Source organism: Corvus moneduloides, chromosome 6 (genome assembly GCF_009650955.1).
Source record: "Corvus moneduloides isolate bCorMon1 chromosome 6, bCorMon1.pri, whole genome shotgun sequence".
Taxonomy (NCBI): Eukaryota; Metazoa; Chordata; class Aves; order Passeriformes; family Corvidae; genus Corvus; species Corvus moneduloides.
In genome coordinates this window covers 10,775,812-10,788,294 of record NC_045481.1, presented here as the reverse complement: position 1 = coordinate 10,788,294, position 12,483 = coordinate 10,775,812, and the positions used below count along the sequence as shown (strand labels likewise).

The 12,483-nt window shown below is 40.5% G+C and overlaps 2 protein-coding genes across 7 annotated transcripts in view; one reads left to right on the top strand and one right to left on the bottom strand.

The window, feature by feature from the left end:
* Positions 1–2,179: 2,179 nt before the first annotated feature.
* CINP (cyclin dependent kinase 2 interacting protein) lies at positions 2,180–8,482 on the bottom strand. Its single transcript, XM_032110610.1, has 5 exons — positions 8,376–8,482; positions 6,973–7,141; positions 5,630–5,756; positions 3,961–4,090; positions 2,180–2,514 (listed from the first exon to the last, which is right to left on the bottom strand). Exons 1-5 carry the CDS (start codon positions 8,380–8,382, stop codon positions 2,312–2,314), a joined length of 636 nt encoding a protein of 211 aa, XP_031966501.1. The 5' UTR covers positions 8,383–8,482; the 3' UTR covers positions 2,180–2,311.
* TECPR2 (tectonin beta-propeller repeat containing 2) overlaps positions 8,450–12,483 on the top strand; it is a 42,474-nt gene continuing 38,440 nt past the window's right edge. For 5 of the 6 annotated variants that reach the window (XR_004240578.1, XR_004240576.1, XR_004240577.1 and 2 more), the window contains exon 1: positions 8,450–8,542. The gene's annotated coding sequence lies outside the window, so the exon portion shown is untranslated. Of the gene's footprint in view, positions 8,543–10,131; positions 10,280–12,483 lie in introns of all 6 variants that reach the window. The other variant, XM_032110602.1, reaches the window with a different exon arrangement.

Below are 12,483 nucleotides of genomic sequence, written 5' to 3'. Positions count from 1 at the left end.
TACCTTGTACTGTTTAATCATAATACAAAGGGACTTTCTCTAGGCAGGGAGAGCACTTGGCAAATTACTTGAATTTTTGTCATACTCTCAATATGATCCTTGGATCATATTATATTTTTGTGGAGACCTACCAGCATCCTCTCTGAGGCACTGTCTTTTCTGTCAATATGTTTAGCAGGTGCAAAAGAACAGCATTAAATGAGCAGACATTACTGAAAAGTGGTAACATAAAATGTTACCTTAAAATGTGTGTGCTACCTCATTGCTGAATAGATGCAGCTACTGGGATAATCAGGCAAATCTGCCAAGGACAGGAGAATTGTACTTAAGTATGAACACTGATTTTTTTCATGATATTGTTACTGAAGAAAACCACTAAAATTGAATCTAAACAAAAGAGAAGACAATTCACAGATGACATAAACTGCTCTACTATGTCCCTTTAAACATAGTTGAGTTAGGCTTTTTTGTTTGGTGGGTTTTTTTCTTGGTTGCCTGAGTAGGAGATGAGTTTTATTACCCAAAATGTTGCCTTTTATGAGTAGTTGTGAAAGATACTGTATGTTAATGAGTTATTAATGTGTTACTATTTGTTTTGGGGTTTTTTCCCTCTTTTTTAGGAGGTGGTAATTGCCAGAGCATACAGACCTACCTTGTAAGTGAAGGTAGTATACAAAGCAAAGTTCTGCTGGTCTTGCAGTCTTCGATTGCAGTGACCAATTCTTTATGATACTCTTTTGTACTGACTGTCTAATAATTATATCTGAGGGCTACAAATATACCAATCAACTGCTTAGAGCTGGAATGACAAAACATCTCTGCAATGGTTTTGCAGTAATCTTCCAACGTCCAACAACAGTCAATAAGCAAGAGGGTCTGTGGATATGAAGACCTGTTCCTGAAGAGCTTCTTTCCTCTTAAGAAGTGAGAACAAACCACAATTACCTCCTGTGCAGAAAATGAAAATTGGCCTCAATTTTGCCTTCCCTATCAATTTGCACATGCTGGGAAATACAATACACCTACTCTCATCTTAAAAGCACAGTTCTATATGTGAACCAATCTTTTCTCCTTGGAAAATATTTTTGAAGTACGGAGATGTCTCCATAGTGACACAGGTCTGGCCCTACTCAGATGAATTAAGGTGGCTGTTAAACTAGGTGGAACACTTCCACTGAAAAAATAACAAAACCCAACAAAGCTGTTCCTAACTGTATTCTTGAGCTACTGCAGAATTTCTTTTCATATGCTGGAATTGCAGGCTAAGAATAGAACTCTTATTAGCTGCCAGAAACAACCTCATTGTTCAACAGAGCAACATTTCAAGAAAACTTTTCAATTCATGACTGTCTGTCCTGTTACTGCAGGAAACTGATGTTATTTCCCTACTAAGCTTACGAGTTTTCAGCTTGGAGCTAAGTAGGTAAGTGACCCTGCTTTTTCTGTCAGTACACAGGAACACACCTTCAAACCAAAACCACTTGACATCACTAACAGTAATCTAAGGAAAAACTTACTGAGCCCCATGACAGGGAGCAAACAATATGGGATACAGCCTTGACTAAAGAAGGTTTTGTTTTATACAACAGATGCTTTCATGAAACATCTCTTAAAAAAAAAAAAGAAGTTAAAATTAATTAAAAGGGACAAGACCTTCTTATACCTTATACCTTCTTAAAACTTCCTGGCTGCCGGTTCAGGCTTGGATCACTCTCCGAGGGTGATGTACCCAACATCACCAGAATCAAAACCAATCCAGAATTTACACTATTGTCTGCAAGAGCATTTCAAAACCACATACCAAACTATGTGGATCCTTTTGGATTCTTCCTTTTGTGCTTCCCTCTCCTCCACTTATAAAGCAAGTACAAAAACATTTGCCCTGTTAATTCATGCAAAAAAAACCCCCATGTAGAGATCAAGAAGTGTTGAATTTTGATGGCAAAAGGGACCATGTAGGTATGTTAGGCTGTCCAGACTTTGGAGGAAGTAACATCTTTTGCTGTAGCTTCTCTTCTATATGCATTGAATCCCCCCAGACCATCAAGCAGTCCTTACCTCTTTCTGATTATAGAGGACTTAGCCTCCTACCTGTAGCCTCTGTGTTGCCCTAAAATAGATAAAACCAACCAAAACCAGATTGTCCCACACAGGAAAAGGAGTATCAGCTGAGACAAAGTAAGGAATACAAATAGAGAAAAATATTTTTAATAAGTTTTACAAAAAATCAACTTACTTGGTAAGCCTTGCAATTTGCCAATTCAGTTTCATGTAAGCATCACTAGAACCCAGCCATGTAACCTTTGGAATTCTAGCACTGCCTGTGTCCTGTTTCCAGCAGCATGGCTTCAAGCAGCAGTGTGCTGCTGTTCTCAATGTAAGGCTGATACAACCATGATGATAAATACACCATCATCAGATCCTGGTCAGCAGAATGAGCAATGTCTTGCACAATTGTTTGCTTGAGTTTTAGTTCCTTCTTGTACATTTCAGAGAGCTTCAGACAAACCTCATCTGAAATGGATTGAAAAACCAAACACATTGACCAGAACATTTCAGCAATTCTCTAAAAGCTAAATTATACTTGTAATATGTGGATCATAAAAACCCCCTACCTTACATAAGCTATTCCCTCAATTTAGCCATCTTTTTTTTTTTTACAGCATTAATCGTGTTTTTACATTAGAATATAAAATGCTAAACAATTTGGGATATATTTTACACACTTCTGATTTTGACATGAGTCCCCATTTAATTATAGAATAAGCAGTGGCACTGGTTGTCAGGACCCACTGTAATATTATCAATTACAGCTATTCCTCAAATAACCAAAATTTGATTTCAAAATTTGGTAATGCTATCCTGCAATACAAGCTTCACATTTTAGAGTCCCTCTTGATTTTAGCTAATCTAAAGGATGTTCTCACATACTGTGATGCACTTCAGCAATGAATGATCAGCAATGAGTAACACCAATAGTGAAAAACAACAGCAAAAATCCCCAACAGATCAAAACTGAAGTGTTTATTGTAAAAACTGTTACTGGTTATGTTAGCAATAATGTTAGAGGGGTACAAATGCATCTGTAATCTTTCATTGTTTGACTTCTTAAAAAATAACCGCACAAAGTATTTTTAAAGAAAGACTGATCTTGTGTTTCTAACTTAACCTGAACTATCACTGCCTTCAGAAGGATTTAGTCTTTCATGGAGTAGACAGCATCACTAAATGATTCAGTCACAATGGGTGTTTTGACAGCAGTTGTCTTTGTCATTCTTTTAAGCTGGCAGAAACTAATACATAAGATTCCTGCTAAACTGTGGTAGTGAAGTACAAAGCAGGGCTTCACAGAGGTATGATTTTCACTTCACAAAGGCGGCAGGTGTCTCACATGAAATCAGGCTTCTCTTGAATTCCGTTTTAAAACTGGGGTAATACCAGTATGGAGGCACTACCTTTTGCCATCAAGTGAATGCTGAAAGAATTAATATTAACAGTAGACTGTAACATTTTTTTACTTGACTGACACTGAGATCAGAGGTATTTTTCTTTGACTGCTTGAGAATTAACTGAGGTATAGCTTGCTCTTTGCATTCAAGGATTTAATTTCAGTGTCAAGTAACAAGTCAAGTAGTTAAGCCTGCAGCTTAACACCAGCAAGTTGCAAATACATCTCTGCTTGCAGAGGATGTGGCTGTTGCAGCTTGGACATTGTAAACTGCTGACAAATTTAGTTCTATGCTGTAATTGTTGCATGTCAGACAATGCTTGGCAGTCATCAGCAGTAACCCTAAACCAAGTGGTGCATTCATGTGTTTATTGATTAGTCAATTGTAAAGGAGACAGCACTCTCTCCCTCTCAGGCAAGACATCCAGATAAGAGGGCTTATTTTTCAGTCATAAATTAGATGACATTGATGACACAATGTAACTAGCTAAAATAATCAATATTTTACTTACAGAAGTATGGTGTGGGCCATGTATGAAAGAAGGGTGCTGTGCAATTCCCAGCTCCATGGTGGAATGTTTCCAAGTCACAGATCGCTTTAGTAGTTGAAGTAAGCTTTTCCATTTTCAGTTGTATTTTTGTCTGAAAATGATGAACATGGAACGTTAATGAATATCTCAGGAACATTAGGCTACTGTAATATTAAGCATTTTTAAAAAACACACTATTTGTGAAGGCTATTTAGTATTAATGTTTCTAACTCACATTTTTTTAACTCCAGACAGGAATCAAAGCTGGAGTCTATATACAGATTTAGTATGAGATACCGTGAAATTCTGAACTCTGCAGATATGACTCTGATTTTGCACATTCTTTTGTTTCCCTCATTTAGAAATACACTAGAGCCGTCTCATTTTTTCACCTCCCTAGTTTTTCCTATAGCAATTTAGCACTGGGGAAAAACATCACACAGGTGTAGCACAAGCCCTATCATGTTTTCTAACATTACCATATCGAGATGACTTTAATTTCAAAGAATCAGCAGCAGGTGAGAAAAGCAGCTCAAGCTACTACTGACAATATATCTAGGCGGATCTAACAGCTTGCTTCAAAAAACAGTTCATTCTATCCACTTCCTTCATGTTCACCTTACTTTGTGCATTTGGGTATGAATATTTACAACAAAATGAAGCTTGCGGGCAGTATCTTTAAGTCAAGCAGCTAAACCACAGATACATCTATGAACCTATAAGCTCACATGAACTCCTAAGGAATGAAAAATAAATTAGGTCAAAGTAGCTATGTTTAGTATCCAATCTAACACTGGCTGCTCAGACTCCTCTGTTACTCAGGAAGAGTAAAAAATTTCATCAATGCATTTATAGTCTGAATACAAAAGCACCTCAAGGAAAAAAAAAGAAAAAAACCCCCACATTTTCCCCACAGAACAAAATCTGAGGCAAATCTACCCAGTTTCCTATTTTTTCTAAATACTGGAGGACTGTATCCTGTCTATATAAAAAAAAGATCTACCATCCTTTTAATGGGGGCCTCCACTTTGGCAAAAGGCTATAGAAGCTATTTTTGATAAGAATTTAAAATTACAGTACCAGGCAGAAAAAAAAATTTTTGCTTCCTGTCAAACTGACAGGTGACAATAATTCCTAGCAAGGTATCCAGAAAAAAAGGTGGGTTACATAATAATTATCTTACTCCACTCTCCAGAGGAGGAGATCTGCACAGCAAATGCAGGTAGGCAGGCTAAAAATATGACTACATTATGTCTGATCAAAGACAGCTGCACAGGTATGATGGCAGGTAAAGCACTGCTTTATGTTCTGCTGTTTCTTTTGTTCTAAACAGAAGGACTATCCAGGATGAGAAAACAGAAAACAGGTGCAGCTTTGGAATGCATTCTTTCTATGATTTGTTTCCAGACCACTTTATAAAGGGGGGAGCAGAACTATAAGCAGACAGCAGATGTAAAACCAACTTTCAAATTTACCAATCAATCAAATAAATGGTGCACTCTGGATTTATAGTCATTAAGGTTTGAAGCCAAAGAACTATAAATGAAAATCCCAATCTTCTGTCTACAATAAATACTTCAGGACATTTCCTTGTAACTTGAGCACGCTTAGAATTGATTCATATTGACTAAGTCTGAAAAATGAGTATTACCATATGCTTTAAGGTCTCTAGTAATTCTGCACAACAATTGTCCAACTCTTCATTGTATTTTGGGGTTGGCTTTTCAGGTTCCGTGGCATTGTTATCACATGCTATCTCCAGTTTGTTGTCTTGAAATCTAAAATAGAAACATAAGGCAGTGTAAACAACTGCATATAGGTTTACTTGACCAGTGCAGATTTTAAATCCTTGTGGTCTGATCCTACAAAATCTCTCTCTCACAGGCTGCTTATGAGAATTCCTACATAAAAATAGCACAAAGCATAGCTGGCCATGTGAGCAAATGGGGCTAGTACCACAATCTTCAGAGAAAAACAGAACTACGCTACCTTAGAATATGTGCTTGAAAAAACATTTGCAGGTGTTAAGACAATACTTTTTCCCTCTTTACCTTGCCCCTGTGCTGGAGGTTGTTCTCTCATAATGGACAAGGTATGCTCAAGCTTCAGCTGCTCCACGGGATAATCTGGTGCCTCACCACAAACTCACCTTTGTGCACAATTTAAGGCAAGACATTTATTTATCTGTGACACCAGAGCAGCCAATGTACAGACACCTGCCCCATCTGGCAGACTTTCCCACACCAGCTGTAAACTTAGACCGAGGAGAGAGAGCTGCTAGTGAGTAAAAACAACATCTGGCACCATTACAGCAAAATATTCCTCAGCTTGTACCTGCCAGAACCCTGTCAGACAAACCCTCTTCAGCTGTCAGGACCCTGGAGAACCTGCTCAAAGCCCTGTTGACTAAGGTTTTTCATTACAGCATGAAAATAAAAGCTCTACCAAAGTGGGGGTTTTTTCAGTTTTTTGGTGGGTTTGGTTTTGTTTTGGGGTTTTTTTATGGTGGTTGTGTTGTGGTATTTTTGTTCTTTGTTGGTTTTCTTTTAAATCATCACTGTTAAAACCTTTTTGTCTGTACAAATCAGTGATTCTTTCTTAAAACCTTCTGAACTTTTGACTTGAGTGAAACTTGGTAATACTCGCCTCACTGTAAAATGTGCGAGAGAATAAGGGAACTCACATGGGCTGAAGTTTATAGAACTAGATTTTAACTTGGTATATTATATAAGGATTTTAAATACATTATGTTTGACTATGTAAAATAAACATCTCTCATTTCTTGCAAATATCATTACTATATGAGACATTATTTGAATGTAAATAGTTTCTGTAACCAAAGAATGCAACTGCTGGGTTTGATCTAAGAGCTAGTTTATCCACTGTGACATGTTATTTCCCGATCACCAAAAAGAACTTTCTAGTGAAGAAAGCAGATTATTCTCTCAATAAAAGCAATCTTTCTGCTATCTGTACTCGAATTAGCATACTTACTGCTCACTGATCCTCATGTTGACTATTTTGTTTGCCGTAGTAAATCCATTATCATTCAGTCTCTCCCATTTCATCATTAAATTATGCCAGTCTGCTGCATTATCTTTAATTTTTCTTGCACTGACAGATAAAACAGCCCTTCTTGGAGTATTATCAGGAGGAGTTTTTGCTGTATGAGAAAATAAAGATATTGAAGCCATTTAAAGCATATAGAAAACAAATCAGTGTCCGGCAGCTATTTGTGTTAAGGATTTCCTTGCTTTACTGGTAAATATTGATTAAAGTAAAATGGAATTTACGTTAACCGTCTTTGATCATGAAATCTAATTCCTCAACTATTGCTATTTACGAGAAAACTGTATTATTAAACAAATGCAAGCACATTCTGAGATGTGATGTTGCAGCATGGACGGCAGTGGCTTTGTAGTGCTGGCAGATCTAGCAGTCTACTGACATCAAATGACAGATGCTTATGCAGGGTATGACAGAAAGAAATCATGGCAGCAATTACTGTGCATGCATGCAGTGCTCATGCCATGAATGTCAGAATTAATTCACAGCAACACGTGAGCTGTAAGAGTTTGGGGGAAGGCTGGGTCCCGCTGAAGGCGGTGGGTGCTTTATTGCTGAGCAGAAAGCCCTCGTTTCGTGGTGTCTGTTTGGAGGCCAGACAGCTGTAGGAACCCACTGCACATCCTCTGATCACACAAAGCACGCCCTGCCCTGGCAGCCAAAGCAGGGGTCAAAGCCAAGCCAAATGCCGTGCCTGAATGTTTGCTGGCTTCAACTTTTATCCACACAGATGCCTGAAAAGAGTTCGTCACATAAAAAGATGTAAAGTCGACACAGAATCGTAGAAAGGGTCAGGTTGGGAGGGACCACAGTGGGTCACTTGGTCCAACCTTCCTGCTGAAGCAGGGCAATCCCAGAGCACGTGGCACAGGATTACGTCCTGATGGTTTTCGGGTATCTCCCGTGACGGAGCCTGCACAACCTCTCTGGCCAATCTGTTTCAAGGCTCAGTCACAGCACAGTAAAGTTCTTCCTCATGTTCAGGTGGAACTTCCTGTGCATCAGTTTCTGCCCGCTGTCTCTTGTCCTGTTGGTTGGCACCACCGAGAAGAGCCTGGCTCAATTCTCTTGACACCCACCCTTTAGATATTTATTCACAGGGATGTGGTTACAGACATGGGGAGACACGGGAGGCCCCCGCTCCACCCGGGGCGTGAGCGAGGTGCTGGGCACGGTGCACACCAGGGCGTGACAGTGGCGGCCCGGCGGGCTGGCAGGGCACCACAGGCACATTAAACCTCGTTAGTTTGCTGAGAAAACGCCGACACGCGGCCTCTGGCTGCTCCCCACCGCCTCCCGTTCGCTTCCCCCAGCTCCCCCCCTTCACTCACCCGCCATGGCGGCCCCACCGCCCCGCGGAAGTTCGCTCACGTCCGGCCCCGCCCAGCCCGGCCCCCGAGCGGCGCAGGCACCGGGGCAGCCGCCGCTCCGCCGCCTCGGGGCCCGGCGACGTCGCTCCCTGCTGCCCTTCCTGAGCCGCCGCCCGCGCTCCGGAGCGGTGAGTGCAGCCGCGTCCCCGCGGAGCCGGGGGGACCCTTCAGGGCCGGCCCGCTCCCGCTCCCCTCCCTGGGCTCCGCAAGCGGGGCCTGCTGCGGGCGCCTGTTGCGGGCGTTGCTCCCGGGGCGCGGGCAGCGCTCGGTGAGGGGGCTCGGGGCGTGCTCCAGCGGGGGCTCGGCGGCTGTTACCGCCCGCGGAGCGGCTGGAGGGGCTGCGTCGCCCTCCCCTTGCCAGGGCTCTCGTCTGGGCGGTAAATCCGGCATAAGCCGAGGTAAAGCCGGCGGGAAGGCGAGGCAGCCCCGCGGGTGTCCGGCCGGGAGCCACTGGCTCTGTCCTTCTCTGGCAGGGGCTGCAGCGAGAAGGCACCTGTTGGGAAGGAATGATTTGGAACATCTGAATATGTTTCAATAGAATATGTATAAGAAATACATTTGAGGAAGGGAAGTTAAGACAAGGGGGAATGGCTTCAAACTGAAAGAAGGGGAGATTTGTGTTAGATATTAGGAATAAATTCTTCACTGTGAGAGTAGTGAGGTGCTGAAACAGGTTGCCCAGAGAAGCAGTGGATACTCCATCCTTGAAAGTGTTCAAGGAGAGCTTGGATGGGGCTCAGAGCAATCTGCCTCTCAGGTGCCTCAGGTGCCTCTGCCCATGGCGGGAGGATTGGAACTACCTGATCTTTAGGGTCCCCTCCAACCCAAACCATTCCAGGATCCTGCGACGGTTTCGTAGGGTGTCACAAGACCATCAGCATGAATACAGCTGAGTTTTCCCATCCCTATAAGGATGTGCAGCGACTGTGGGTTCTCCTTTTCTTACCCTTTCTGATGTCACACAGAAAAGAAACAAACCTCATTTGAGCCAAAAATGCAACATTTCATGAGTTGTGTAAAGCCAAGTGTCCGTTAATCAGGTAACCATGACCTGTGTGCCAGCTGGTCATTTGCCTGTGTGCAGGACACATGAAAGCAGAGCTCCTTTGGCAGGGTGTGTGTTTGTGGTCTTTGCTCTGCTTGGCAGCATTCTGCTGTGAAAAGCTTTGGAGATGTGACAGTGGGGTAGCTGGCTCTGGGGCTAAATGTATGAGAAGTATTAGAAAAGAAAACCGCTTTCCTTTTTAGTTGGCAGGATCTAGCTGAGAACAGAGACTGTTGTGTGTAGCTGTGGTCATAGGGGAGTTTGCCTGTGCTCTGAAGAACTTACATTTAAGTTTTAATGTCAAAGATTTAAAAAAAAAAAATGGAGCTGTTGTCCATCTTCTACAAACAGGACCCTTGGGCTTAGAGAAATGCAGTGACAGCTTTAGCTTCCTGCAGTCTATCTGTGGCATATCCTGGCAGTGAACCTTTAACTACTGCCTGTCTGCTGAACTACAGGATTATCTCTCACTTTAGTTGCCTCCGTTAGGCAGCATTGAGCCTTATTCCTGGTTCTAAGACCAGAAAAAAAAAAATTTAAAAAGCTGCTTTTCAAAACATAGCCTTGAATGTAGTATTTAAGAACTTGTGAAGTCTGAGAGTTTAGAAGGAAGGAGTCTGTCTGGTGATTGTTTTTGGTGTGCTGTTTTTCTCTACTTTATCTCTGCTGCAGGACAGCTGCTTAGCACAAGCTGATTTGCCCTATACGACTATTATGTACTTCAGCATAACTGTGGCCAATGCAGACTGAACAAATGCATCCAGTCCCAAAATCTGCTTAGAAAATAGATTATATCCACTGTTTGCCTTTGATTAATGAGGTAGGAAAACCAGATAACAATTAATCCTGAAGCTGTTAGAGACTACATGTGATACACAACTGTCATTAGAGGGATATTGAAGACTTTAGGCTCAAAAGCAGAGAATTGGGGCATTTATGCAGATGTTTTGAATGTACAGGCCACACTGGAGATATTCTAGTCCCTTACACATTTGGCTAGTGTAGATAAAATTACTTAATTAGTAGTATTTATAATGAAATTATGATTTTGAGCTTTCACTTATATTTACACAAGCAGTACAAGCATTGTGTTAATCTGTAAAGCACTCAAGATGAAACTAATTTGTATACACTGTAAAGAAATAATAGTTCATTGATAAATTTTTCCTTTTTTTTGATTGTACAGGGTGAATGGGTTATAGAGAACAAAATCTTAATTTGTTTTATTGACTACTTTGCCATCAGAGATTGTATTTAAATGTTAGAGAGTGAGAACCTTAACCTAACAGCAGAGTTTTTTAACTTAGTATGTGACAAGAAATAATTCCTCCCATGTTTTTTTTGTGAGTGGGAAGAAAAAACCATATAAAATTCTCCTTTTTTGTGTTTTTTTAAATTAAATGTACGCTTCCAAAATATGTATCAGGTTGCAGATAGGGTTATTGTAGAGGAAAGAGGAAAAGTCTTTTTCTGGATAATACAAATTTGCATATTTCCATAGTTGGTAATTAGTTACTATATTTTAATGTTTTAGTTGAGCTGGAGGAATAAGTGATGGAAACTAAGAAAGAGGATGAATTCTGAGGGCTTGGAAGGTCCTCTAGTAACTGAAGAGTGTGAGATGGTTCTAGCTACAAGAGCAGCTTTGGATGCTGGCAGATGTAAATTGCGAGAGTCACAAAGGGGACTTAAAAACCAAAATATGTGAAATTCATGAGGCAGTAGCTGGATAGTGGTAGAAGTTGAGGTTAGATAGAGGAAGATTTGTACATATGAGACTCAGGACAAAGACTGGATTTTGTTTTATTAGAGAAAAGAAAAAAGACCATTGACTAGTAAAATTACTAAGATGGCAAAACAGCACATTTAGAACAGCAAACTAGACTAGCAGTGGATTATTTTTATATTTAGTTGACTGTAGGTAGAAAGTAGTAAATGCTGAAGGAAGGGGTAGGAGACTTAAAATATAGGATAGGAAATAGATGGTTTGTGAAAATACTGTGAAAATGTCATGATGCACTGAGGTTATCTGTTAACTTAGTAAACATCTCTGAAACTAACTCTTCATTCAAAAATAGTTTGGACACGTGTCAGCTGGCCTTTTTGCTATTTCATGAGATACATGTCATGACAGGTTGTAAACATTGGAGGAGAGTGGAGCTCATTTCTAAGCTCTAGCAAGCAGTAAAATTTATCACAATTAGGAACATCTAACAACGGGTTCTAGCATAGTTACTGAAAGTTTTTGTAACAGATAAAATACAAGCCAAATAACCAGTCTTTATTCCTATGGTGTTGGCTATGACATGCATGGGCAATGTCATGCAAACAGGCCCTTTGGATTTAGTGGAATTGTATATTTACAGCAAGTGTTTCAGGGCCCAAAGTGTGTGTGCTGAATGCTCTTGCCCAATAACTGAAGTAGTTGGAAAACTGAGATGCCAGAGCTTTTCACAGTAATGGAGATATAAAACTAGGGCAGCTCTTTTTTTTTTTTTCCTAATTTAGTTGATACACATTGCGAGCAATGTATGAAGCTGCCAAACAAAAAACATTTTCCATCCTTAGAGAATTAAAAACTAGACACAATAGGACATATCACAAATTGCAGTAGGAGTACTTCACAGAATAATTGTGAGCATTTAGAAGCATTTCTAACTTCAACTGGCAGATTTCTGGTTTTTGTTTCTGTAAGGCAGTTCTAACTGCTGAACCTAAAGAAAATCTTCAGTGTTAAGATCTTAAACAACCACAGAAAACTTTCCTGTCTACAGAAATCCAAAATTCTTGCCTTGAAAAACTGCAAGTATTTTTGGTAGACTCTATACCATTCTGTTAATCGGACTTGCTCATGGCAAAATAAAATTTAAGAAGTGAAAGCTGCTTTGCTTTTCCATGTTTCAGAGTCACCCATGAGAAGAGCATCTAGTGCTGCAAAATGTTCTTGTCATGGTTGTAGTGATGAGAAAAATTACTGGGTTTAATTAAATTTTTTGAATATTTTTACGTTCCTCATGGTCAGCT

Coding starts and splice junctions, on each gene's coding strand:
- CINP (XM_032110610.1), bottom strand. Junction 4,091..5,629: donor TAGAGACCTTAAAGCATATG/GTAATACTCATT, acceptor CATCATTTTCAG/ACAAAAATACAACTGAAAAT. Junction 2,515..3,960: donor ATGGCCCACACCATACTTCT/GTAAGTAAAATA, acceptor AATCCATTTCAG/ATGAGGTTTGTCTGAAGCTC.